The sequence below is a fragment of the Camellia sinensis genome, chromosome 5 (genome assembly GCF_055761805.1).
Source record: "Camellia sinensis isolate YWXY chromosome 5, ASM5576180v1, whole genome shotgun sequence".
Classification (NCBI taxonomy): domain Eukaryota; kingdom Viridiplantae; phylum Streptophyta; class Magnoliopsida; order Ericales; family Theaceae; genus Camellia; species Camellia sinensis.
Genome location: NC_138965.1, coordinates 135,543,733 through 135,570,582, shown reverse-complemented (window position 1 = coordinate 135,570,582; position 26,850 = coordinate 135,543,733). Strand labels below are relative to the sequence as shown.

The window sequence follows — 26,850 nt, the reverse complement described above, 5'->3', positions numbered from 1 at the left end:
TATAATTGGCAAATAAAATCTTATGTTTGTCTCTAAAACTTATGAAATATGTCGAAGGTTCATAATTTTATATTCATAGTGATGTGACAAAAAAGATAAGCTTTAAATTATTTGTGTATAACAATTTAAAAGTTGACACATATCGCATTATCTTATTATGAGTCATATTGTAAGAATGTTTTTGTGATTTCAAATATTTTACAAAATTTATCTCAAACACATCAGTCAAAATCCTTTTGGACTTATTATTGGCTTAGTTTGGGATAACCTAAAAAAGTAAAAAAATTGAAAAGTTATTAAAAAAATAAAAAAGTCCATACTATTTGGGAGAAGCTTGTGGGGGAAGCTTAAAAGACGAAATTATTATTTTGCCATTTGAATTCAATTACCCAAAAGTCAAAAAGATAGAAGTCAAAAAGTCAATAAGGGTAGAATGGTCATTTTGATTTTACTACAATATTTCATTACACATCTTTTCGTAAAAATTTAAAAAGTTATCTCAAACATATATCTATTTTTTCTTTATTTTTTTAGCCAAAAAGTAAAAAATTGTACTTATATAACGCATCCCAAACAATTTCTTAAAAATTATTGTATCTTTAGAGATATTTAAAATTATACAAAAATGATAAGTGCTATTGATTTATTTTTTTAATTTTTTTTTACAAAATTAATTTAACTTCTTAGAATATTTTTTTGAAATAAGTATATGAAAATCGAACAAAACATGGCGTATGTGTTTGTCATGTAAAAATGCTAGATAAAATATAATAGATGATGATAGTCGTAGAATTATTTTTTGAATTTTTTTTTTTTTATAGTAGCTCATCAAATTTTAGTGAATTAGAAGTATTGGTTTCAAGCACAAGAAAACAATATTTTGGGTGAATGTTAAAATTAGCAATGCTAGTATTAACAATTCATTTTGTAAATTATGAGAAAAAATGATAATAAAATGTGTAAAAAAAAATATTTGGATGGAAAATATTTTTTGAAAAATATTTTTTGTATTTTTTGATATTTAGTATAATGAAAAATAAAAGTCAACGAAAAATATTTTTCATAGATAACAAATATTTTTAACTTTTAACAAACAACTTTTGAATTAAAATTTTACTAATGTCACCACACTACTATCAATACTCTCATCTCTATTATCACACCACCATCGCTACAATTATTACCACCATCACCGTCGCCATCGCCCCACTACCTCCACTTCCATTTTCATTCTACCATCACCACCACTACCACCAAATATATAAATGCTAGTTTGTTTGGTTCTCATTTTTAAAAAATTCTACCTTTTTATTATCTGTATTTTAATATTTTCAATGATTTTTTTTTAATATTTTGAGCAATTCTTTTTAATTTTTAGACATACTTAAGTTTGGAAAGACTAAATAAGTGTACTTTTTGACTTTTTTTGTATTATGTGTAGAAAAAGTAGAGAGGAGATGTTGATTGATGTGACCCAAAAAAAATAAAAAGATGAAATAAGTGCACTTTTTTAGGTTAGCCAAACTTGGCCTTAACATAAATACACTTAAAAAATATATTATTTGTGAAAAAATCTTTAAAAAATACACTAAATACCAAAAAAAATGAAAACAATATATTTTTCATATTTTTGTATATTTATTAATTTTTAAAAATATTTTTTCACAAATATTTTATTATTTAAATATATTTAAGTAAGGTACATTAAAAAAATACTAAAAATTTTAAAAATATTCACTAAAAGAAATAAATATGAAAAAATAAAAACTCAATTATTAAAAAATTAAATTTAAAAAACTGAAACTACACACGCAAAACATTTTTCGTCCAACAAACGGGGAGAAAAAAGAAAAAAAATTATCCTCTCCTTTTAATTAAAAACAGATAAACGAGAGAGAAAAATTTTTACTGAGAAAAATGCAACGTTAGTGTACCTTACAGCACTGAAACACTGAAACTACTCTCTCTCTCTCTCTCTCTGTCTATATATATATACGCGATAGATATCAAACTTTCATTTGGAATCGAGACAAGTTGATGGAGACCAGCAATAATATAGCTGATAAGGGTCAGCCATTACGGGTTGACCCGAACCTCCCGAGATGGGTCTGCCACAACTGTCGCCACAACCTCTGCATCGCCGGCGTCGATTCTTACTCCGACAAGTTCTTCAACGACTTCTCTCCTCGCTCCGGTCTCTCTCTCTCTGTTCTCTCTCTTTTTGGGTTCTGATTCGAATTGTTAATTGATTCGTAAATATTGATTTCTTTAGCTGTTCTATTTTTCGATATGAAATCGTATTTGTTTCGTGATAGTAACAGTATGTATGAAATGGTTGTGTATGGTCCGAGTGAATATTTGATTGGTGCAAAACTGACCATTTGGTGAAATAAGGGTTACAACTGATCTTGAAATCATATGAAACCAATTGGGTTGTTGTAAAATCGGGTTATTAAACATGAAAAATGGAAAATTTATGATTTTATTTATTGCTGGAGGAGAGTGAGTTTTGAAATTGGCTATTTGGCCAGAATTATAATTTTGCTCAGATGGATGTTCAATCAAGTTTGGATAGCTGAATGAATTCGATCATTTTAACTCAACGTGTCGATGGAATTTCCGATTATACTTATATATGTATGCGCATTTGTATTATAATTTATGTGTATAATGGTATGGTAATTTGTATTGATTTTATAGCCTTCAGTTTGAGTCTGTATTTTGAGACAATTTTGAGATTTATTGCTTAGATAAGCTACTGAAATATGTGCTTGAGTTTATGAATAAGCTGGGTTTCTACTCATAAGTTTATCACCGCATTGGAAAATTTCAATTATGTTTGAAAGAGAAATTGAGAGAGTTGAGAGAGTAATATTGAAAGAGAATTCTGTTATATTAACTCTATATCAGAAACAAAATAGAGACTCCATAATATAGGAGCTCGGATACAAAACATCATGATGATGTAATTTAATAAAATAAGAAAAAGGACGCCGAAAGATGGTGGGCGACCGAAAGCAACCGAAAGCTATCTTTTCATATTATATACATGCTATAAGTGGTAACATGTTATATTAACAACTATCTATACATACTATCATATATAGTATTTAACAATTATATTCATATACTATCATATATAGTATTATATGTTAACAGCCCCCCTCAAACTCAAGGAGGACAAACATCAACCAACTTGAGTTTGGAGACAAGTTCAACGAAGCGACCAGGAGAATGGGTTTTGGTGAAGATATCAGCAGGTTGATCAGCAGAGGAGATTGGATGGAGATGGACAGTACCATGAGTGACGTGTTGACGAATAAAATGACAGTCAATCTCAATGTGTTTGGTGCGATCATGAAAAACATCATTGTGAGCAATTTGAAGAGCACTTTGATTGTCACAAAAGAGGGCAGTAGCACCAGAGGGGGAAACACCCATGTCAGTAAGAAGCCAACGAAGCCACAGAAGTTCCTGAGTAGTATCAGCAAGAGCACGATATTCAGCCTCGGTACTGGAGCGAGCAGTAAGAGATTGTTTCTTGCTGCGCCAAGAAATAAGAGAATCACCCAAGAAAAAGCAGAACCCGGTAGTAGAGCGCCGGTCAGTAGGATCCCCAGCCCAATTAGCATCGGAAAAGGCACGAAGCTGGAGAGAGGAGTTGGCGGAATAATGAAGTCCATGAAACAAGGTACCTTTGAGATAACGAAGGATACGAACTAATGCGGCATAATGAGGGGTACAAGGAGTGGACATAAACTGGCTGACAATATGAACGGCATAGGCAATATCAGGACGAGTAACATTGAGATAGACAAGGCTGCCAACCAGCTGACGATATAGGGTAGCATCAGAGAGAAGAGTGCCATCAAGAGGTGTAAGATGACTCTGAGACTCCAGGGGAGTGGAGGCAGTCTTGCAATCCGTAAGACCAGCGCGGGTGAGAAGATCAGAGGTATACTTAGCCTGAGAGAGAAAAGACCCCGTGGAATCATGGAAGATTTCAAGACCCAAGAAATAGCTGAGAGGACCAAGATCTTTCATCTCGAAATGATGGCTAAGAAACTGTTTAAGGCATACAATGCCATCAAGATCGTCACCGGTGATAATCATATCATCCACATAAAGGAGAAGCAAGGTGGTCCCTTGAGCAGTTTTGCGGATAAAAAGAGCAGTATCATAAGAACTGGGGGTGAAACCACAGTCATGAATAGTGGAGCTGAACTTGGCAAACCAAGCGCGCGGAGCTTGTTTGAGACAATATAGAGCACGCTGAAGTTTGCAGACTTTATGAGGGGGATAAGTAGACCCAGGGGGAGGTTGCATGTAGACCTCCTCAAGAAGAACACCATTAAGGAAAACATTTTTCACGTCCATTTGATAAAGATCCCAGTGTCGGGAGGTAGCAACCGCAATCAGGCTGCGAACAGAGGTGAGACGAGCAACAGGAGCAAACGTCTCTTCATAGTCAATACCATATTCTTGGTTGAAGCCTTTTGCAACAAGGCGGGCTTTGTAGCGCTCAATAGATCCATCAGAACAAGTTTTGATTTTGTAGACCCATTTGCAACCAATGGCAGTCTTGCCAGGAGGAAGATCAACAATGTCCCAAGTGTGAGTTTTGTCTAAAGCCTGCAATTCATCAGTCATAGCTTGTTGCCAAAGAGGATTAGAGCGAGCCTCACGATAGGAGGTCGGTTCATAAGTGGAAAAAGCAATAGAACCAACAATAAAGTCACGAAGACGAGTAGAAGGCTGGGTTACCTGGTGTGGTCGAGTAGAGGCAGGAGGAGCCAGAGGGAGAGACTCACCAGGAGGGGAGGATCCCGAGGAAGCAAGAGCAGGACCATCAGAGTGAGAAGGGGCATGGAACAGACCGGAAGGCAAGGCAGTCTCGAGAGAGGCCGGCAGGGGCGGTGGAGTAAGCCCATCAGAGAACTCGGGAGAGGCTGGCAAGGGCGAGGGAGTAAGGTCATCAGAGAACAGATCCGTGGAAGGGTCAGTAAAAAACAGAGAGGGTGAGGGAACGGACAAACGGAAGAGAGAGAGAGGAAAACATTTTGTGTTCCCAAAAGACTACATGACGAGAGATACGGAGGCGCTGGGAGAGAGGATCCCAACAACGATACCCCTTGTGTTCAATACCATACCGTAAGAAGCAACAAAGGCGAGAACGTGGTTCAAGTTTGGTACGTTCATGAGGTTGGAGAAGAACAAAATAGGCAGATCCAAAGACCCTAAGGTTGGTGTAAGGGGGACGGGTGCCATGCAGACGCTCATAAGGAGTGTGATTAGTAATGACAGGTGTAGGGATACAATTGATAGTGTAAGCAGCAGTGAGAGCTGCCTCGCCCCAAAAATGTTCCGGACAAGAGGAAGACAGAAGGAGAGCTCGAGTAGTGTCAAGAATATGTCGATGTTTCCGTTTAGCACGTCCATTTTGTTGAGACGTACCGGGACAGGAACGATGAGGTTGAGTACCATGACTCTGAAGAAAGGAAAGAAAGTCAAAATCTTTATATTCCATGGCATTGTCGGAGCGAAAAAGCATAATAGTTTTAGAAAATTGAGTTTTAACCATTGTAGCAAAATTGTAATAAAGTTGTTTGAGCTCAGAGCGATTTTTCATAAGAAATAACCAGGTAAAACGGGAAAAATCATCTATAAAAACAACAAAATAGCGTGCGCCTCCCATAGTAGGAGTAGGAGAAGGTCCCCAAATATCAGAATGAATGAGATCAAATGGTGCAAGAGAAACAGAGTCACTTTTTATTAAACGACAAAGCAGGTTGTTTGGCAAGTTGACAGGACACACAATCTAAAACATCAGAACTTACATGACCTAAATGACCACTGGAAATTAGAGATTTTAAACGACCAACAGAAAGATGGCCTAAACGACAATGCCAAAGCTGAAAAGGAGATAAAGGAGGAGCAGTGGTAGCAGTGGTAGGAGCTGTGATCTGAGAGGAATCTGGAACATGAAGATGGATGAGTTCGTAGAGATGTCCATGCTTACGGCCTATCCCAAGAGTTTGCCCCGTCCGAGGGTCCTGCACCAAACAACCAGTACGGGAAAAGGTAACAGTTAGACCATGCTCACATAATTGACTAATGGAGATAAGATTTAAAGTAAAAGCAGGCATAAGATAGACATGGGATAAAGATAAGTGAGAGGTTGAAACAGAACCAACATGACTTACAGACAGAAGAGACCCATCAGCAGTATGGATAGAAGGAACATGAGGAGGAGAAGAGAGAGGAGTAAAAATAGTAGGGTCAAAGGTCATGTGATTACAACAAGCGGACTCAAAGTACCAAGAAGTGTTACCTGCGGTGACAGATAAAGCAGTAGATGGAGGAGTATCGGAATTCTGCCAAAAATGTTGAAACATGGCTGCGACATCGGTTTGAGAGAAGACTGGAGTGGAAGGGTCTATAGGGACAGAGGAAGGTAAATCCTCTGAGGCAGCAGCAGCAGTGTGTTGAGCAGGTATTGGTTTAAACGGAGTCCCAGAACGGTGAGAGTGGCTGCGAGAAAAATTCCCAGTGGAAGGACCATTGCGAGAGGTACGGGCGGGATTGCGGAAGCAATGCTGGAGATGACCAGGGCCAGTCTTGTTGCAAAACCGACAAAGACGAACTGGACAATTAACCAGAAGATGAGTCGATGGAAGATGGCGGTTGTGACAGTAATTGCAGGCATTGGACCTCTGTGGTGAAGGTGAGGAAGGAGAACTTCGAATCTGGGGAGTGGCAAGAACAGAGTCCACAGGGTGCGGATGGAGAGTACCAAATCTAGTTTCCTCGGACAACAGTTCTGAAATTGCTTGCTCAAGAGTGGGTAAAGGAGTTCGATGAAGGAGAGATGCGCGTACTGGCTCAAATCGAGGAGTGAGAGCCATGAGAAACTGAACCAAGCGCTGTTGGTCACAGTAAGTAGTAAACAAGGTAGCATCCTTAGTACAGTCCCATGGAGGTTCAGAAAGAGCGAGCTGATCCCAAGCATAATACATTTGGGAGAGAAAATCATTAATGGTTTGAGTGGTTTCTTGGCGCATACCGTGAAGATGACTCAGAAGCTGATATTGGTGAGCAAGGCCAGTAGTCTGATAGCGTTCTTGTAAAAAATCCCAGATGGCTTTGGCAGGAGAGGAAGCAGAGTCAAGTTGGAACCCGACCAAACTGAAGGCTGATAGATGTAATAGAAGTATTGCGAAACCAAGTGATGATCTGATAGTTTTTACTATCCCAATCTTCCAGTCGGTCCATATATTTGGCAGCGGAGTCCGTGGCAGCGGAATCTGTGGTCCCTGGAACGGGTTTGCACACATCCCCAGTAATGATGCGCCAAAGTTTCTTTCCTTTGAGAAAGCCAGACATAGCTTGTGCCCATAGAACATAATTAGTCCCGTCAAGAATAGCGGAAATAGGGTGGGTAGTGGAGTCTAGGCGATCCATGAGAGAAAAATAGCACAAATGAAGTAGAATCTGAAAAAAATGAGGTTACTAGTGAATTCAGAAGGTCGAAATTAGTCAGAAAAGGAGTGAACTGACCAAAAATATGACCAGAAAGGCAGAAAATGGATTAGTCAACGAAGCTGGTCAAACAGGATGATGCAGGGCTGACGTCACAGGCGCAGCGCACGTTAGCAGAGAGTGGCGTGGCGCACGTTAGCAGGCGAGAGACACACGGCGCACGGAAGCAGCTAGGGCTGACGTCGGCTGACGTCAGAAACACGCGGCTCACGTTAGCGGATGGTGCCGGGGCGCACAATAGCACCGGATAGTGTAGGAAGCGCGTAGAGCGCGTCTGAACCGAGTGAGCGCGTGGCCGAATGTTCTGGCGGCGCGTGGAGGCACGTGCAGCCGTAGATGATGATGAATCTGGTGGCGTTGGCTTCGTCGTGAAGAGACGAAGGTGGTGGTATGGTCCAATCTGTGTATTAGGTAAGGACGAGGTACGCAGCAATCTGTCAGGAACAAAATATGTGATGCAGAGACTTAGGAAAAACACCTGTGCTCTGATACCATGAAAGAGAAATTGAGAGAGTTGAGAGAGTAATATTGAAAGAGAATTCTGTTATATTAACTCTATATCAGAAACAAAATAGAGACTCCATAATATAGGAGCTCGGATACAAAACATCATAATGATGTAATTTAATAAAATAAGAAAAAGGACGCCGAAAGATGGTGGGCGACCGAAAGCAACCGAAAGCTATCTTTCTATATTATATACATGCTATAAGTGGTAACATATTATATTAACAACTATCTATACATACTATCATATATAGTATTTAACAATTATATTCATATACTATCATATATAGTATTATATGTTAACAATGTTCGTGTCTCATTAGCACATGTCTAATGTATATGAAGTTTTATAGGACTACGGTTTTTTCAATATTTGTCACACAATTTTGATTTTTAAAAATGCCTTTAGAATTGCTAATTGAAAGAATAAACATGTCACATTCAGTTAATAACTGCTAATCAGTTTTCAAAACCAACTCATATTTCTCATTCAGCAAACAACCCAAAAAATTAGAAACGCACCGGCTGCTAGTTATTGCAATATGATCATGATATCAAGGGAAATTATATGTTAATTCCACTTCAAATCCAAATTGGGACAAATCATTGCAGGAATGCAGGGCTCTTCGGTCCACGGTGCTGGCAGTGTGTTGGGGTCAACACATATGGACCATTCATTTGTTGTATTGCCAAAGCAAAGAAATAAGGCACTGGGGGTACCTCCTTGTCCCCGTGGTGGAGGGGTGCAGACTGATGCAAGCCAGTCGGGGAAGGCATTGGAAGAGTCATTTGTCGTGTTGCCTCTCCCTGCTGCATCTGTGTACAAGAGTGATGGAGGTGGAACCCATTTTCCATCACAAGAGGGTGGAACGGGTGCTCCTATGCAGCCAAACAATTCTGAGTTTCACTCGACCATAACTGTCCTCAAACGTGCATTTGATATTGCCACGACCCAGATGCAGGTATACATAACTATTATCGTTTTCTTGGCTCTATACGAGCTTCAATAGGAGTTATATTCACCTTGTTTTGGTTTTTCAAAATTTTCAAATTACATGGTCTGTTGTTTCTTTTTCCGTTTTAGGTTGAGCAACCTTTATGCCTAGAGTGCATGAGGGTATTATCCGATAAACTTGATAAGGAGGTTGAAGATGTGAACAGGGACATCAAAGCTTATGAAGCCTGCCTTCAACGCTTGGAGGGTGAAACACGAAATGTTGTTAGTGAGGCTCATTTTCTCAAGGAGAAACTAAAGGTGAACTCTTCCATAACCAGTTCCCATGCTTAAATCACTCTGCTTTTTACATATAGATTTTTTTTAGTCAAATAAATAAAATTGAAGATGAACTATTTTGTGGGTATTTTTTGTTTTTGTTTTTTCGTTGTTGATAAATAAAATGATATTGTGGGTTTTGCTTTTGTTTTTTCATAAAATTAATAGGTGCATAGGCAACCTGCTGTCTTAGAGTAGTGAATTGAGCAATCTTTTTGGATCACTACTAGTTCAAGGCATACAAAGTATAATTCATTAGTAACTATCACCATTGTAGTTTTTCTTTTGGTCATGGAGACCAATTTCGGGGTAATCATTTGTTCATCTATGTTTTGTATTTTCTTTTTGTTGAGTGCAAATTTCACAATTATTTTATTTTCCTATTTTCCCCCAATACTATGGAAAAGGAAATTAAAAAAAAAAAAAAAATTTGTTCAGCAGGGCTTAAAGTATTGCAAAAATTAATGCTTCTCGAAGCACTTCAACCTTCATTTAGAAGCCTTTTGTTGGCTAATTATTTCTACAATGGCTACTCGCCTTACATAGGAAGTCCAGAATTTTATCGATGCTAAATATTTGTTAGATATCACCCCATGTGAGGGGTGATTCACTTCTCCATGTGCTGTAGCATGTGCCAACCGACAAGCCGTAATGGACGGCCACTGAAAGGAGAAGAAAAGGGCTGGCAGCCAGCTCACATGGAAGACTCTCTCTCCTACCATTATGCGTATAAATGGAAAGGATGAGAGAGGGGGGAGAGAGAGAGAAAGAGCAACCAAAGAGAGTGAGAGATGTGAGGCGGAGAGACCGTCTCTCTCGGTGTGAGAGAGGGAGATGGATGAGTGGGTGAGTGAGGAGAGTGTGAGTTCCTCCTCTATTGTAATTTTTCTATAATCTCTCAATTGTTATAGTGATAACCGGCTACTCTCCCGCGGACGTAGGCATTGAGGCCGAACCACGTTAAATATGGTGTCTCCTTGAGTGTGGGTGTATTTTTCTGCTTGGTATAATTTTTGGAAAGTCTTGGGCGGGATCCCCGATCCCCAACAATATTCCCCTTTATGTATCTATCAGTCACCTTTAATTTATTAAAGAATTGGAATTAATGAGCCCTAGATGCGTATGTCTTGGAGTGATCACACTTGTATTAATGTTTATTCTTGGTATTAGTTAAAATCTCAGGCAGAAAGTTTTGCTTTTGGATTCACTATGTTTATATTTTCATCTGTGGATTCTTTTTTAAGATTGAAGAAAAAGAGCGGAAACTCGAAGCAGCAATTGAAGAGACAGAAAAACAGTGTGAGAAAGTGACTGCCGAATTGAAAGAATTGGAGTTAAAATCTAGCCGCTTCAAAGAGTTGGAGGAGCGGTAAATTTCTTAACACGAAATTATTCACTAAACTAAATCTGCCTATTTTAATGGTTTCTCATGAAGTATTAAAATGACCCATGACTTTGTTTGTAAAGCCCTTTCATTTTGAAACATGCTATTTTCTTGTGTATCAGGTATTGGCATAAGTTCAACAATTTTCAGTTTCAGTTAATTTTACATCAGGTGTGTTGCTGTTAATCCTTTTCTCTGAGTGTCATTTTCTTCCAATCATTGCATGCATTGAGATTTATTCTGGAGTTCGAAGTTTTGTCAGCTATAAATAATTTCTGCATATTTTTGGGCCACTACAGTTACTTATCTTTGAATTGGTTCAACCAAATCCTCTGGTGAGGCAATTAGTTTCCTTTAGGCTCTATTTGGATCTATAATTTGCCTACTCTCCTTGCTCCGGTCACTCTCTCTTTGATCCAAACACAGCTTAAGTGAACTTGTTCCCAATTTCCTGCCAAGCAAAAGAAGGGGATATTTCAGATTGGGGGTGTGGTAGAATGAATGATGGTGTGAGTTGATATTAATGTTTCAGTAAAATTTCTGTTGGAGAAGGATCATTTCCATGTTGTGCATGAAATATGTATGATTGCCAACTGGATTATGCCTTGATATGGCAACTCCAGCTCAGTGTCTCATTCTCATCTGTCAACCATTTTGGCTATCTTGTTGACTTTTTTAGTTATAATTGGAATTGAAAACCATGTTCCCCTTTTCAAAACATATATTTTAAAGTTTAAACTAGGATTTTCTGTCCAACAGGAAGAGAGGGATTCAGTATTGGCCAAGATTGAAGTTTCACAAGCACATTTAGAGTTGTTGAAGCGAACCAATGTGCTTAATGATGCCTTCCCCATCTGGTATGATGGTGAATTTGGAACAATTAACAACTTTCGATTGGGAAGACTTCCTAATATTCCGGTATGAAAACTATGTGCAAAATGTGATGTCCTTTAATAGGAGGACGTAATGTCCTGCGGTGATGTTCTATGAGCTTATAGTTTTGAGGGTTTATTTGTCGAAACAAATGGCAGTTGATGCCATTCTTGACATGATAGAAAGATGGCTTCTTATCCTACACCTATACATAATTGGGGAAATTACAATTCAGTGGCTTTTCAAAAACTAATTGCAGATTCATGACTTTTTTTATAATTTTAATTATTAATATTTATAAAGTTTGTCACTGATTTGTAATTAGTTTTTCAAACTACAACTTATTTGATGTTTCCCCTTCATAATTTTGATTTTATTTTTTTTATACCTTCCTTCATCTTTGCAGCAGTACTTTGATTACAATGTTTCCCATGTTTTGGAAATGCTTTAGGTCGAGTGGGACGAGATAAATGCTGCTTGGGGCCAAGCTTGCCTTCTTCTCCATACAATGGCTCAGTATTTTCGGCCAAAATTCTCGTATCCTTTTTATTGGAATACATGCATCTCTATTGTGTTTCTTGTAGAAATCAATCTGCTTTATTGTTTTGTACTTGTGAAGTTAATAAACAAAAACTTGTGGAAGAAAGAAATTCCGTCCTTTTCTTTTTTCAAATGATGTTTTAAGAAAAACCTTTTGTTGTTTCTTCTGTGAGTCAAATAGAACCCATAAAAGACTCATTGATCTGAAGCCAATGACCCACATGATTCTAACTGTTGAAGTCTTCTTTACAAAATCGTGTGTTTTTATCCTTAGATTATCGGTAATCAGATATCGGATAAAGATTCTTCCCATGGGGAGTTATCCTCGAGTAATGGACAGCAACAACATTACTTACGACTTGTAAGTACATAGCAGGATCGATGCCCAAGTAGTTGCGCTTAAGGCTTTATATAATTGACTTACAATCATCTAGGTAGGCCATTTGAGAAGGTACTTATGGAAACAATCAAGGAGTGTGAACTGAATGCACCATGCACTGGGTACTAATGCCTTAGGTTCAAATCCTGACACCTTTCTTGTGGATCATCCTGTGGTTACCGGATGACAGGAATAAAAGCAGAAATTTTGAAATGAGCACGAAATGTCAATATATGAATTGTTTCATTATTCGTTATTTCTGGTTCTGCTAGTACTACAGGAGAAATAGAACAACTAGAATAGGAACTCAAAGCCAACTCATTGCTCTTGTAGATGATTAGAACTGATCATTGCTCATTGCTTTTGCTCTTGTAGATGATTAGAACTGATCATTGCTCATTGCTTTTGCTCTTGTAGATGATTAGATTTTATAACTGATGTGGGTTTTTCTTAGGTTTGGTCCGGTGAACTTGTTCTGGAGCACTCGCTACGACAAAGCAATGGCATTGTTCTTGACTTGTCTAAAGGAGTTTGCAGAGTTTGCAAATTCCAAGGATAAAGAAAGCAACATCCCGCCTGAGAAATGTTTCAAGCTGCCTTATAAGTAAGTCCCCTGTGTTCTTTGAAAATTCAATTAATAGCTTTGCAAGTATATATATAGCTATGATCTATATCTTTTAGAAAATCAAATACTCCATAGCCCATACTGAATCATATTTATGTAATGATACCATATAACTTGGTTTTATACTCTTATAGAATCATATGAATCGTAAAATTCTAATAATCATGTTTATATTTGAGTCTACGTAACATATGTGATGGTATGTAAAAGTTTAGGGTTAACTTTTGCAGGATTGAGAATGACAGAGTGGAAAACTACTCTATTACACAGAGCTTCAACAAGCTGGAGAATTGGACTAAAGCTCTCAAGTACACTCTCTGGAATTTAAAGCGGACTCTGTACTGGTTTGTTGGGAATACAACTTTCCAGCCTCTTCCGTCATCGACAGTCTCTGATCATGAAGTTCCGGCTGCAGCAGGCTCTTTGTACTTGAAACATAACGCCGACTCGAACTCTAAAAACCCTTGAAACAATAGTTGTTCTATATGCACAGAAACTAATCACAGAAGTGGACCGGTTTCTGTGTTTTTAGATTTTTTTGTAAAACAATATTTGAAGCAATATACTAAATTGTAAATAGATATAAGGATTCGATTGGATCTTGTACCTTCATATTACTTGTCTGGGATATTTTAAGTCTTCAATAACAAATGTCATTTATTGTTTATTTTTTATGGCTTATTTTTCACTTGTTCCGGGGTTGAAACCTTTTTTTTATTTTTATTTTTTTATTTTTTTATGGAGATGTATAGAGTATGAATGCTTTTTCACTTTCCAGATGAGTTATTAAATATTGCCTCTCTTTTTTTCTTCTTTATTTTTTTACATCTTTTTCTTCGCTGTAAAAGTTTTTCCCCCACACATGTTAAGAATTTTAAATCCATGATATAAAAAGTAAGCTATACTCTGTTCCTTTACACTCTGCAATTGGTTTTACCAACCAAACAGAAGTTATTGTCATTCAACTATCCAATATTTGTCAGTTTCCATTTTCTATTTTCCAGAACAGAAAACGAAAACAGTACCAAACATGCCCCCTTAATTCTCTCGTAATGGTCATCTCAACTTCTTCCTCAAAATTTATAGATGATTATAGACTATAGTTGGGTACAAATCATGAAATATTTAAGTAACTGCCATTTTCATTACAAAAGAAAAATTACACCTTTTTTAATTATCATGGGCAGTAAAATCAGGCTCCGATGGCTTCTGGAGCAGTAACGGTGGTAACCTGGGTGACAACCTGGGAGACAATTTGGTATTTTGTGGTTGATTGCGATGTAGAGCTCGTAGAACATTGGCAGCAAACTTTGATGCATAAAAGGTGGCACCGAGGCTTGGTGAGGCTCCAACCTCATTTGCCCAAGCATTCTTGAGCCTATCTTCTTCCTCGCGCAAGGACTTTTCAATCTTCCTATTAGAGTGTCGCCGCCATGTTGCTTGTATAAAACATGCTCCCCATGTCCTCCACTGCTGTGAGTAGAACCTGAAATTGTAGTGAGAACAATAGTAATGTTATTGGCCCCATTAGTGCAATTAGTAACAATTAAGAAGCACGGGCACTTCTAAGAAGGTAGCATGTCTGTCTCAGACACTGACACGCTCCAGACACTTGGAGGACAAAAATCTAATACTTGCCTGAAGGTGTGCTGGAGTTGCTTGCTCTGAAGACGCCGGAACTGTGAAGCCACAGACTTCAGATCATCAGCCATCAGGGCAAAAGCTTCAACATCTGTTACGGCTCGTGCAGTTCTGGTTGAGGTAGGAAGAATGGAGGAAGAGTTGGGATCCAAAGCCCATGTAAGAAGCTCTTCTCCACAAAAGTCACCAGCTGTGAGATTAACAGAGTTGAGAAAACCAGTTCTTCCCCAATTGGTGGTCTCTGTCAAAAGATTGCCTCTCATGACGAAAAACATCTCATCAACCGGATCACCTTCACGAACTATGAAGCTATCCTGTGTGTAAAGAGCTGGCTTGAGATGATCACACATTGCATCCAACAATTGGTCATCCATTTTTTCAAACAATGGCACCTGAAGGGGAAATTTTTTTTATAAAACCTCTCAAGTACTGCGACGACAAGAAAAATATGTATTGATAGAATCTGAAAACTACTTCCTAATGCACATTGTCTAAGAAGCACAGACAGACACGTGACATGACACAAAAATTTTCAAAAAAAATAGGATACGACACATGGGGTGTACATGTAAAATATATAATTTTATATATCACTATATGTCATATAAACTTATAAGGATAAGAAAGTATTATATTATGTATATGAATATTTAATTCAATGATGATAATAAAACACAATGTGACACTAATTTCTAAAGTTTAAAGGAGAATAATAAGTGTAAATATACATTATTTTTCTTTTATCATTCAATTCCAAGTTATTTTGATCAAATTTGTAAATATGTTTCATGTGTGTCTAAGTGATAAATATTCATGTTTTCAAAATATTTGAAGTGGCGTTCCACGTTCCCGTTCCCGTTCTCATTCCTGTTCCACGCACTGGAACAATCCACGTTCTAGGTAACATAGGGTCGGAGTCTAGAATTTTTAAAAAATAGTAGGATGCGTTTGGACATGTCGCTGACAGGTGTAAGTGTCCAATGAGTGTTATGTTGTGCTCTGTTCGACACGATGTCCAACACAACATGTCATTTTCTTAGAAGTATCCGTGCTTCTCAGCACATGATGATGCATGTTGGGTATACCTCATTATTGAAATATGAGACCCAATTGGTTCATTAAAAGAATTTAATTTAACTTGGTGTTAGTTATAATATATTTTTTATATGTTATATCTAACTTTTGAAGGCCCAATGAATATTTAATAATCTGTTTGGTAACAGTTAGGGCTCTCATAAAAAGCCCAAGAAATATTGTTTAATTAATATGAGGCACAGCGGCTGCTGGATGCATAGTTTTCAGTGAGTTTTTGGCTGCTAATATTGATTCATATTTACTTCAGTGAGAGAGTGCTTGCTGGGTAATCCAATTTGGTGAATATATATATATATATATATATATCAAGCTTGCTGTGTGATTCTTGTGTGCATATTCAAGGGCTCCATTTGTTTGCTGAGTGTTTCAGCAGCCATAAAGTCTAATTCCTGTTTTCTATAGCTCTGTTTCGAAGATTTTTATTTATCTATTTGGTAAGATTTTTTCCCTTGATTATTTGTGATTATTTAGAATTCACCTAAGGGTAGTTTTGTGAGACCATGCATGTCTCGTTTGTAATCGTTTGAAAACTATTAGTTGATAGTAGAATCGGATTTCGATCTCATGGACGTACCTCACATTCAGAGAACCAGGTAAAAATTCTTGTGTTGTTGATTTAATTTTTCTGCATTAGTTTTTATTTTCATTGATTGATTTACTTGTGGGAAATCATCTATTTTCCCTAACAACTGGCATTAGAGCTTATAGTTATTTGAATTTATTTATTTGTGTAAATCAATGGAGGGGAATGTGGGTCGTATGTCTAGCTTCAATGGAAGCAATTGGGTAATTTGGAAAACTAAAATGGAGGACCTATTATTTTATAAAGATTTGTATGGACCCATTGAGAGTGATAGTGGCAAACTCGAGGGTATGAAAGAAGAGACTTAATCAAAAAGTCGCTGGTGTTATTCATCAATGGGGATGACAGTGTGTTTCATCATGTTGCTATTGAAATTTCAGCACATGAGTTATGAAAAAAATTAGAAAGCCTTTATGACAGAAAATCAGCCACAAATAAAGCCTTTCTGTTTTGAAAGTTGGTTAATCTAAAATACAAAGATGGCAACCCTATTCCGGAACATTTGAATGAAATAAAGAGTATTATTAACCAACTTGCTTCTATGAAAATTATTTTTGATGATGAGTTGCAGGCTTTGATACTACTTAATTCTTAGTCCAAAAGTTGGGAGATTTTGGTTGTGACAATTAATAATTCGACACTCGATGAAATTGTCATAATGAGCCAAGTTACTAGTAGCTTATTGAATAAAGAAATTAGAAGAAAATCAGCGAGTTTCTTTCATTCGGAAGCATTTGTTGTGAGAGGCTGAAGCAAAACAAAGGGGAGGAGTAAGACTCCTCATGGTCGTGATCAAAGCCGTGACAAATCAAGAAATGGTTCTTTTTCAAAAAAAGACATTGAGTGCCATTATTGCCATAAGAAAAGGCACATGAAGCGAGAATGCCAAAAGCTCAAGAACAAGGAGAAAAGGCGTGACAAAAGTGTGGATAAGAAGCAAAAAGACACAACGGCGGTTACTACTGATGGTGATCTCATGGTCGTTTGTGAAGATGATTGTGTCAATTTTGTGGGCCAAGAGAGCAATTGAGTGATTGATTCCAGTATTTCTTTTCATGTGACTTCTCAAGTTGATTTCTTCACTACCTATACCAAAAGAGATTATGGGTGTGTTTGAATGGATAATGAAAGTTTGTCCAAGATTGTTGGCATGGGTGATGTTTGCTTGGAAACAAATTTGGGCTGCAAGTTGTTACTTAAAGATATGAGGCATGTTTCAGACATTCGCCTCAATTTGATCTTTACCGGGAAGCTAGATGATGAAGGCTACAACAACAAATTTGGTGATGGAAAATGGAAGCTCACAAAGGGTTCTTTGGTTGTGGCTAAGTGCAAGAAGACTCAACACACTTTATTCGATGCAAGAAAAAATTTGTAAAGGTGTTATCAATGCACTTGAGAATGATACTTCTACCGAATTTTGACATAAGCGGTTTGGGCACATGAGTGAAAAGGGGCTGCAAGTTTTGTTTAAGAAAGAGCTTCTACCTGGTTTGAAAGATACACATCTTAAAACTTGTGTTCATTGTTTGGCGGGTAAACAACATAGAGTTTCTTTTCATAAAAATATTGCTTCTAGAAAAGAAAATGTTTTGGAGGTGATTCATTCGGATGTTTATGGCCCTTTAAAAGTTAAAACACATAGTGGTGCACTTTATTTTGTTACTTTCATTGATGATTATTTAAGGAAAGTTTGGGCTTTTGCAGTAAAAACTAAAGATCAAGTTCTAGATGTGTTTAAGTATTTTCAGGCCATGGTTAAAAGAGAAACAGGGCAGACATTGAAGTGCATCCGAACAGACAATGGTAGTGAATACATTGGGTCATTTGATGAGTATTGTTATAACCAAGGTATTCGGCATCAAAAGACAGTTAGGAAAACTCCTCAACAAAATGGAGTTGTCGAGAGGATGAACCGCATTATTGTGGAAAGAACAAGGTGTCTGCTTTCACATGCTAAATTGTTAAGATCCTTTTGGGGTGAGGCAATGAGGACAGCGGTTGACGTGATCCATTTGTCTACTTCCTATCCTTTGAATGGTGATATTCTCGAAAGAGTTTGGACTGATAAAGATGTGTCTTACGAGTATTTGACAGTGTTTGGTTGCCTAACTTTTGTTTACATTTTAAAGGATGAGAGGTCCAAGCTTGATAGCAAGTCAAGACAATGCATTTTTCTTGGCTATGAGCGTGATGAATTTGGTTATAGATTGTGGGATCCGATCGATAAGAAAGTTATCTGAAGCCATGAAGTTGTGTTTCTTGAAGACCAAACAATTGAAGACTTTGGTAAATGTGATCAATTGGAACAAAAAACTAGTGATCTCATTGACGTGGATCCATCTCCTTCATCTTCAATTGATGATGAAAATGGGGGAGATGTGTGGCCACCTTGTGAAGATGTAGATGATGATGCTAATCCTAATGAAGTTGAGCCCGAAATTAAGGAAGAACATCCAACTCAAGAACCGCCACCACAACTTGAGTTGAGAAAATCTACAAGGGACTGACAACCTTCTAAAAAGTATCATCCCAATGAGTTTGTGTTGATATCTGATCAAGGGGAGCCCGAGGGCTACCAAGAAGCAATTGAGCATGTAAAGAAAGGTGATTGGAAAAGGGCCATGGAAGAGGAAATAAATTCCTTACTTGAAAACCACACTTATGATTTGGTGAAGTTACCTAAGGGGGGGAAAATGCTAAAAAATAAGTGGGTTTTCAAATTGAAGAATGATGGCAAGAATTTAAGGTACAAGGCACGCCTTGTTGTGAAAGGTTTTGGGGAAAAGAAAGGTATTGACTTTGATGAAATTTTCAGGTCGGTTGGTTGTCCACTTGTGTGTCACTTCAAACTTAGTTCGAATCAATATCCTATAAGTGAGAAAGACAGGAAAGAGATGTTGAAAATTTCTTATGCTTCAGCGATTGGTTCTTTGATGTATGCCATGGTTTGTATAAGGCCGTATATTGTTCATACCGTTGGTGTGGTGAGTCGTTTTCTCTCTAATTCAGGTAAAGAACGTTGGGCAGCGGTAAAATGGATTCTAAGGTATCTTTGAGGGACTTCAAAGTTGTGTTTGTATTTTAGGAATGGTAAGCAGATGCTTGATGGGTTCATAGATTTCGACATGGCCGGTGATGTTGATTCATGAAATCTATTTCGGGGTATTTAATGACTTTTGTAGGGGGAGTTGTGACATGGCAATTTAAATTACAAAAATGTGTTGCTCTCTCAACTACCGAAGCTGAATTTATTGTCATTACGGAAGTTTGCAAGGAAGAGTTATGGTTGAAGAAATTTTTGCAAGAGTTGGGTGTGAATCAAAAAAGGTATGTACTTTATTGTGATAGTCAAAATACTATTTTGAGTAAAAATTCTACTTTTCATTCGAGATCGAAACATTGATGTGAGATACCATTGGTTTGTGATGTGTTAGATTCGAAATTATTGCAACTCGAAAAGGTTCACACAGATGATAATATTTCGGATATGTTGACTAAGACTTTGTCGAGGGACAAACATTTAAAGTGTCGAACTTTGTCGAACTTTGGCGGGTATGGTTGATGTCTCCACCTAAGTTGGTAGGGAGGGAATTGTTGGGTATACCTCCTTATTGGAGTACAAGACTCAATTGGTTTATTAAAAGAATTTAATTTAGTTTGGTGTTAGTTATAATATATTTTTTATATATTATATCTAACTTTTGGAAGCCCAATATATATTTAATAATCTATTTGGTAACAGTTACGGTTTTGATAAAAAGCCCAAAAAATATTATTTAATTAGTAGGAGGCACAGCGACAGCTAGGTACATAGTTTTCGGTGGGTTTTTGGCTGCTAATATTGATTCATATTTAATTCAATGAGAGAGTGCTTCCTGGGTAATCCAGTTCGGTGAATATATATATCAAGCTTGTTGTGTGATTCTTGTGTGCATATTCAAGGGCTCCGTTTAGTTGCTGAGTATTTCTTCAGCGAAATCTGATTTGGGTCTTCTACAATTCTGTTTTGAAAACTTTTGTTATCTATTTAGTGAGGTCTTTCCTCTTGATTATTTGTGATTATTTAGAATTCACCTAACGATGATTTTGTAAGACCATTTGTGTCTCATTTGTAATCATTTGAAAACTATTGATTGATAGTAGAATCGGATTTCGAGATGTACCTCATATTGAGGGAATCACGAAAAAATTTTTGTATCGTTGATTTAAATTTTTTGTATTAATTTTTATATATATTAATTGATTTACTTGTGAGAAATCATATATTGTCCCTGACAATGCACTCATGTGCTCACACCATGAAGAATACTAATTAAATGTAGAGGAGACACAGAAATGCACTTACCCTTCTGAGCAAAGACCAGCAAAGATGGCGCTTTATGTCCCTTCTGATGTCTTTAGGAAGTTTAGAAATCAAAGACTTTTCCTCAACACCTCTGGTTTCTTGCCATTTGTATTGTTCGTGGCGCCTAATACGCTCCCTCAGGTTCTCAGGGAGCATACGGTGGGCCATCCACTGCTCTGCATCCCGCCTTTTTACCCTCATCTCTTCTACTCGGACGGTTATAGACTGCAGATATTTCTGAACAGCCGGCGAAACAATGGTTTAGCACTTCAGCACCAAATATAATATGGATGAGTACGATAATTTGCTACAATGAATTGAATATTTACCTGCATGTTGCCAATGAGAAACGAAAATAGAACCAATCCAATGATGGAAATGAAGATAGCAAAGATAATCTCCCGAACAAAAACGCTGGTTTTGAGATTTTGGCCAAAAGAACTGCAGAAAGAGTAAAACTGAAAAATTACTTTCGCTCCAAAATAAGGTTGCAGTTTTTCATATAAGCCAGCGCATATATTTTTAAACTAAATACAGAAGGTTGATATCGAAATGAAACAAATCAAAAGATCAAAGGGTCAAATGTAGCACTTTTTAGTTGAGGGGGTGTAGTGATAATGGCCCTTAGTTGAGGGGGGTCAAGTTTAATTTGCCTTTAAAGATAGAAACTGAGGAATACAATTTTAATATTGAGAATATTGAGAACTCTGGAAGAAGTCAAACAACCCTGTCACTTGTCAAAGGAAAAAGAAGAATTCCAAAAAAATATTTATCTGCAAGAATTTAACTGAATGAAGCAACACTAAACTAGAATAGCTCAATCACTAAATGATCATATATGCACCAACCTTAGATTTCGCAGCCCCCACCAAAAACAATAGAAGAATTTCTTTGGAAAATCTCTTGTTTCAACTATACCAGACTTAAGAGCATCGAGGAATATTCCAAAGTCGTAGTCTGTTGAGTTCTTTATTTGACTGGGTTCAAGAAGAGGGCAAGAACCATCCAGATGCGAAAATCTATCATTATTTGCTTCTTCACAGTATAAAAGGAGATCATCAATACAAGTTTGATCCTTGCATGCTTTACGCCAGCACCTATATTCCGTTTCTATTGCGAACAAGTACCAGAAGGCTCCAACAACCTGGTACATCAGATTCATTTTATTGTCAGAACAATAGACATGATGTCTCCAAACTTAACAGAGAATCTTTCTAGTGAATAGATATCAAGTTATGGTCATTAGATTTTTAAATCAGTGCAAAGGTTTTTTTTTGGTTGTAAACATAAGCACAATCCAGGATAGCCACTCAACCGTTTTCTAAAGCAAAGAAGAATCACAATTTCTTGATGCTAGAGACACCTCACGACTTCAATTTAGGAGCAGGTTCTTCTCTGCTCCTCCTTGGAAGTAGTCTAGCCATACACTTGACAACACAAATCTTGTTGTGTTTGTGTTCCTTCTTTACCTTAATTTGGTGTATCCATGGTTAAGTCCAGCGGTTTGGTCATTGTAAAAATATATTTTCAACCAAACAAAAAGATAATTCCATGATATGAAAAAAATGAAAACAACTTGGATGGATCATTGCTAAGAACACGGAAGATTGTATTGTGAAACTACAAGTTGAAACAAGGACAAGTTATTCTTTCCACAATACCATGATTTTATGTACCCTTGTTTTTTAAAGTCAAATTATAAGAACTCCTTCATTAATTTATCTTATGTTTTTATGATTTGAATTCTACAAATGGCTATCCCCAGAGCATCACAGGTGTTTCAATGTCCCTATGCATCCTGTATCTGTGCACAAGTTTACCTAAAATCCCCAAAAGTAAATTTAATTCAAAGTATTACATAAGAGAGAGCAAAAGAAACAAATAGCAAAGTGACAATCATGACAAAATCGTTTTCATGAGATTCTGATTCTTAGGAGTGTTGAGAATAAGATAAAAATCAGATAGAACTTACATGACTGGCTAGCATGTAGAGAAAGAGATTAAAGGCAGCTCCAGCCCATGCCGTTTCCGTAAATAAGCCAGATGTACGTGTCACTTCTTTAACTAGAGGGTAGATCCGAATAACTCTAGGAAAATATTGGGTCCAAATTACCGCCTTCAACAATTCCTTTGTAAGCTGTGCAACTGGGCCTTCATTTGTTGGGATAATAACTAAAATCACCAACTGAACAGATCAAAGAGTACACCAGAAGATGCAATTAAACAGAAGCTTTTTAATCAAATGAAGTTAATGCACTGGATTTCACTGTAAATTAGAAAATATTTAACAAAATGGCTTCATTATTCAATGTAAACATCAAAATCAAATTGTTTTCACAATCACACAAGTGAAAAAGAAAAAAAGAAGCAATTGTACATTCCCTTTGGCTGTATTTCTATGAAATAGTAGGGACTAGATTGATATTATTAATGCAAGAGGATTGTGGCCTAGTGATAGCCCAGATTCACTAAAAAAAAGAACATACCTGTGGGAGGGGTAGAATTGCTAAAATGTCAATAATGAAGTAGGAGCACAAGTATCTTTTTGCGATAGCATAAGGATCTTTAGTTAACTCGCCCCTTCCAAATACTCGAGAAAAAGGGTCAATAAACCCAGTACGGAATTGAAAGAGAATGTGAAGTATATAAAAGACGTCAGTGAACGAGCGAAGAACACAAGCAGTGATCCCCAAACTGCGGTCCAAACTGAGGCACTTCTTTTTGCTATCAATCACAGGGATGTAAAAGAATAAGGGATCCAAGGACAAAGAAATCACACAAGCAAGCACAAAAAATTTGTTCCACTTCTGAAGAAATGGCCCTTGTGGATCAAGAATTGTCTTCTTATGACCCAATTGTTTTGTTGGCTGATCATTGAGTTGATTTCTGCCTAACGGTTTTTTTAAGCTTCTAATCCTTTTCGAAACTTTCTCAAATCCTCTCTGAATACTCCCCAATACTGAGCCTACAATTGATCTGCTTCTTCTAGTACGTAGTCCATCCTCGGTGGAACGCTCAAAACTTAAAGATCTCTCTGAAATTGAATCCTCAAACCTGAAGAAAAGGGTCATCACAACTGAATGCATGTCCAAATTCAATTACGATGGAAATATGTAATACATGGTAACAAAACAAGAAAATATTTACCAAAAAAAAAAAACATTGAAACCACAAGCCCACGCTGAATTTCTTCTAAAATATGACCTGATTGGACAGTACTAGCCATCAATAATGCATTATTCTGGGGATCAGAAGCGTAGCTGAAAATCCGATATTGGCCTATTGGTCACCTTGTATGTGGTCTAATGTAAGGTCAGAATGTAAATAGATGCACTACGAAGATCTTATTATACGATGAAGGATTAACTATGCTTGTTTGCTCTTAAGAATATTTTCAATCAGGACTTGAACCCACCACCCATATCCCGACCAAGACTTGAACTGACGCATACCATTCAAAAAAATTGCAAAAAAATAATCAATGTGTAGATTCCAGTCCTCTTTCTTTTTTCATGATTTTTTTTAATTGTTCATTCATGTCTTTTTGTCTTGTATGTGCTGAAAGATGGTTATTGGTAGTGGGGGAAACCACTCAATCCAACAACTGGTCATGTTGTATAGAGAAAATTATATGAGCCAATCTGAGGTCTTCCAGAATGTCTTCACACCCATCTTCCTATCCAACTACTTATTTCATCATATGATCAACAAATTCAATATTAAAAAAAAAAAAGAAAAAAAAAAAGAGAGGATAAAACTCGTACAAAAGTAAGTTTATAATATCTACCCCATCATAGTGTCTAATACAAGCTTCATCATCTTACTGGGTTTGATGCTACATCTCAAATCAAATCAATCAATAACACAACAAATATATGATAAATTATGACTAGTAATGTCGTGATTTATCCTCTGTATTCCAGATGTCCTGTATTACCACATAAAGAAGTTACATATACAAAAACAGAGTGACAGAAATAACATCAATAGAACATGACCGGATAGTACAGGAGAATCAAACAAACTAACCTTACAAATTTATCTTGCCTGAAATTCATGACTTTAGGAAATCTGTCTGCACAGTATCCAATACAACTAATTCACCAGCGGACTAGGATGGACTTTACTTGCAACTTTGAAGTATCATACAAACCCCCTGCAAAATACCACCTTACAATTGGAAACTTTCTTTACTATCTCAAATGCACAAGCGCAGCAAAAAAAGGTATATAACAATATCGTTAAATTGGCAGTAGAGGTTTCAAATTTCATCCTTCTTTTAGGTATACATTTATTATATGTATGTGTACATATTCATGTGTATATAATTACATATACAAATTACACAACTTAACAGGGACCACTAGTTTAGTTGTTAAAACTCTACCCATCAACCTTGATTATGTGGATTCGAACCTGAGAGCAGCCACTTTGTACTTTTTCCTTACATGTACACAGGTCATGCAATTCGAACTTGTAACCTATTGTTCCTGAGATGCTTATCATGACTCAACTCAACTTGCCACTCATCTAACTATTGGGGTTGACAAGTTTATGGCATGCCCTAATTAGTAATATGAATCAGCCCATACAGACATCATAATTAACAAGTCCAATATCAAACCTTTTAACATGCCTCGATCATTGACAAATAAACCTCACCCTCATTTCCTAAAACTAAGGCCTTGTTTGATTAGTACGATTTATAGTGAGGGGATTAACAATACATGAGATTTGTGTATGATCGGTTATCCAGCTGGATTAGTGAGATAAATAATTACCTATTGTCTACATTTATTTTACAATCGATATGAAAATATATTATCTCAAATATATATGTTTGTTTTGCTTTATTAGTTGTAGGATTAAAAAATTCATCAATTTTGTTGGATAGAATATCCATCCGCCCATTCAACCAAACAATGAAATATGAGTACCATGATTAACTATTTCAATTCTATGCTATAATCTGCTCAATCAAACAAGCTCTAAAATCCTACACAGAGAGAGATTGATAAATTAAAACCATGTGTGTCTTCTTGATGTGATTGTAAATTCACCAATAAGAACAGAATTGTAGGAAGCAGAAAAGGGAAAATAATAATACACAGAGATTGCACATACACACGACAATGGGAATTAAGACCAAAACAACAACAATGAACAAAAATTAAAGAATTTTCTCATAAATTCACTATCGACACAAAAGTTCCATGTTAACCAAAGGTAGAAAACGGAGAAACGGCGAGAACACAGAGCACCATATGTAATTTCCTGTTTGGTTGCCGAGAAAACAGATGAAAACCAAAGTAAAACCTCACCTCAGCAAAGCAGTTGTGTGGAGGTCGCTTAAGCACGAGGTTCTGTATATTATCTGACACAATATTATGTAATTATATATATATATATATATGTACCACTTAGCTTCGCAAACTTTGCTTTTGTTTTCTTGACTTTTCTCGGAAACCAAACGGTTTTGATGTGTGTGTTTTTTTCCTTGAATTGAATGTTGAATGAAGAGTTGAAGACGACAGCGTCGCAGCACTCGTTTGGCATATTGGCTTGGCTTTTTAGTTAAAGTAGTTAAAAAAATAAAATAAGTTAAAATATTAATAAAATATAATATAATATTTAAATTATAATTATTTTATTTTATTTTTCATAAAAATTAGACAAATGAAAAAAATTCAATTCAAATGAAACTTTTAATCTGTGAATTAAAATAGACCAATCGCAAACGAAGCCTATTGGCAAGCAAAAGCAGAGAGAGAAGGTTCGTGGAGACTGCATTGACCAGTGACCGTTTTTAGGGAGTGAGTAGAGAGAGAAAAAAACTTGGCGGGAGAATAGTCTAATTCCCATTAGGGATTTGACCTTTTGTGTGGGACCACATGTACATCTGCGTGTGTGGATAGAGTGGTTGGTTGTCCAATTGATGAAAAAAAAATGGGCAATCAAAATATTAAAATTTAAATAATTAATAACACTATACTTAATTTTTATTTATTGTTATTTTAAGAAGGATCCCCTTTAGTTCTCATTTTGGATTGGAAGTCACTATTT

At 36.7% G+C, this 26,850-nt stretch overlaps 2 protein-coding genes across 6 annotated transcripts; one reads left to right on the top strand and one right to left on the bottom strand.

Moving 5' to 3' along the window:
- Nucleotides 1-1,892: 1,892 nt before the first annotated feature.
- On the top strand, nt 1,893-13,787 carry LOC114308859 (beclin-1-like protein). Of its 2 annotated transcripts, XM_028254549.2 has the most exons (10): nt 1,893-2,194; nt 8,659-9,008; nt 9,131-9,301; nt 10,564-10,688; nt 10,826-10,874; nt 11,463-11,621; nt 12,028-12,113; nt 12,406-12,477; nt 12,950-13,099; nt 13,351-13,787. In XM_028254549.2, exons 1-10 carry the CDS (start codon nt 2,038-2,040, stop codon nt 13,586-13,588), a joined length of 1,557 nt encoding a protein of 518 aa, XP_028110350.2. In that variant the 5' UTR covers nt 1,893-2,037; the 3' UTR covers nt 13,589-13,787. The 2 variants fall into 2 exon arrangements, with proteins under 2 accessions (XP_028110350.2, XP_028110351.2); XM_028254550.2 differs by lacking the exon at nt 11,463-11,621 and having other exon boundaries at nt 1,904-2,194.
- Nucleotides 13,788-14,051: 264 nt separating this feature from the next.
- Nucleotides 14,052-26,334, bottom strand: LOC114308858 (cyclic nucleotide-gated ion channel 1). 4 transcript variants are annotated; one of them, XM_028254546.2, is made up of 9 exons: nt 26,109-26,334; nt 24,817-24,943; nt 23,274-23,841; nt 22,760-22,972; nt 21,636-21,931; nt 21,117-21,228; nt 20,788-21,024; nt 14,759-15,153; nt 14,052-14,606 (listed from the first exon to the last, which is right to left on the bottom strand). In XM_028254546.2, exons 2-9 carry the CDS (start codon nt 24,843-24,845, stop codon nt 14,291-14,293), a joined length of 2,166 nt encoding a protein of 721 aa, XP_028110347.2. In that variant the 5' UTR covers nt 24,846-24,943; nt 26,109-26,334; the 3' UTR covers nt 14,052-14,290. The 4 variants fall into 4 exon arrangements, with proteins under 4 accessions (XP_028110347.2, XP_028110346.2, XP_028110349.2 ...); XM_028254545.2 differs by having other exon boundaries at nt 24,817-24,957; nt 26,109-26,168; XM_028254548.2 differs by lacking the exon at nt 26,109-26,334 and adding an exon at nt 26,009-26,075.
- Between the last annotated feature and the right edge of the window lie 516 nt (nt 26,335-26,850).

Bases quoted from the DNA above. Each gene is read 5' to 3' on its own strand.
- LOC114308858 (XM_028254546.2), bottom strand. From the start codon at position 24,845: ATGAATTTCAGGCAAGATAAATTTGTAAG. The intron at 21,932-22,759 runs GTAAGTTCTATC...CTGATGTACCAG, and splicing joins TCTACATGCTAGCCAGTCAT to GTTGTTGGAGCCTTCTGGTA. The intron at 14,607-14,758 runs GCAAGTATTAGA...CTACAATTTCAG, and splicing joins CAACTCCAGCACACCTTCAG to GTTCTACTCACAGCAGTGGA.
- LOC114308859 (XM_028254549.2), top strand. From the start codon at position 2,038: ATGGAGACCAGCAATAATATAGCTGATAAGGGTCAGCCATTACGGGTT. The intron at 9,009-9,130 runs GTATACATAACT...TTTCCGTTTTAG, and splicing joins TTGCCACGACCCAGATGCAG to GTTGAGCAACCTTTATGCCT. The intron at 10,875-11,462 runs GTGTGTTGCTGT...TCTGTCCAACAG, and splicing joins TTCAGTTAATTTTACATCAG to GAAGAGAGGGATTCAGTATT.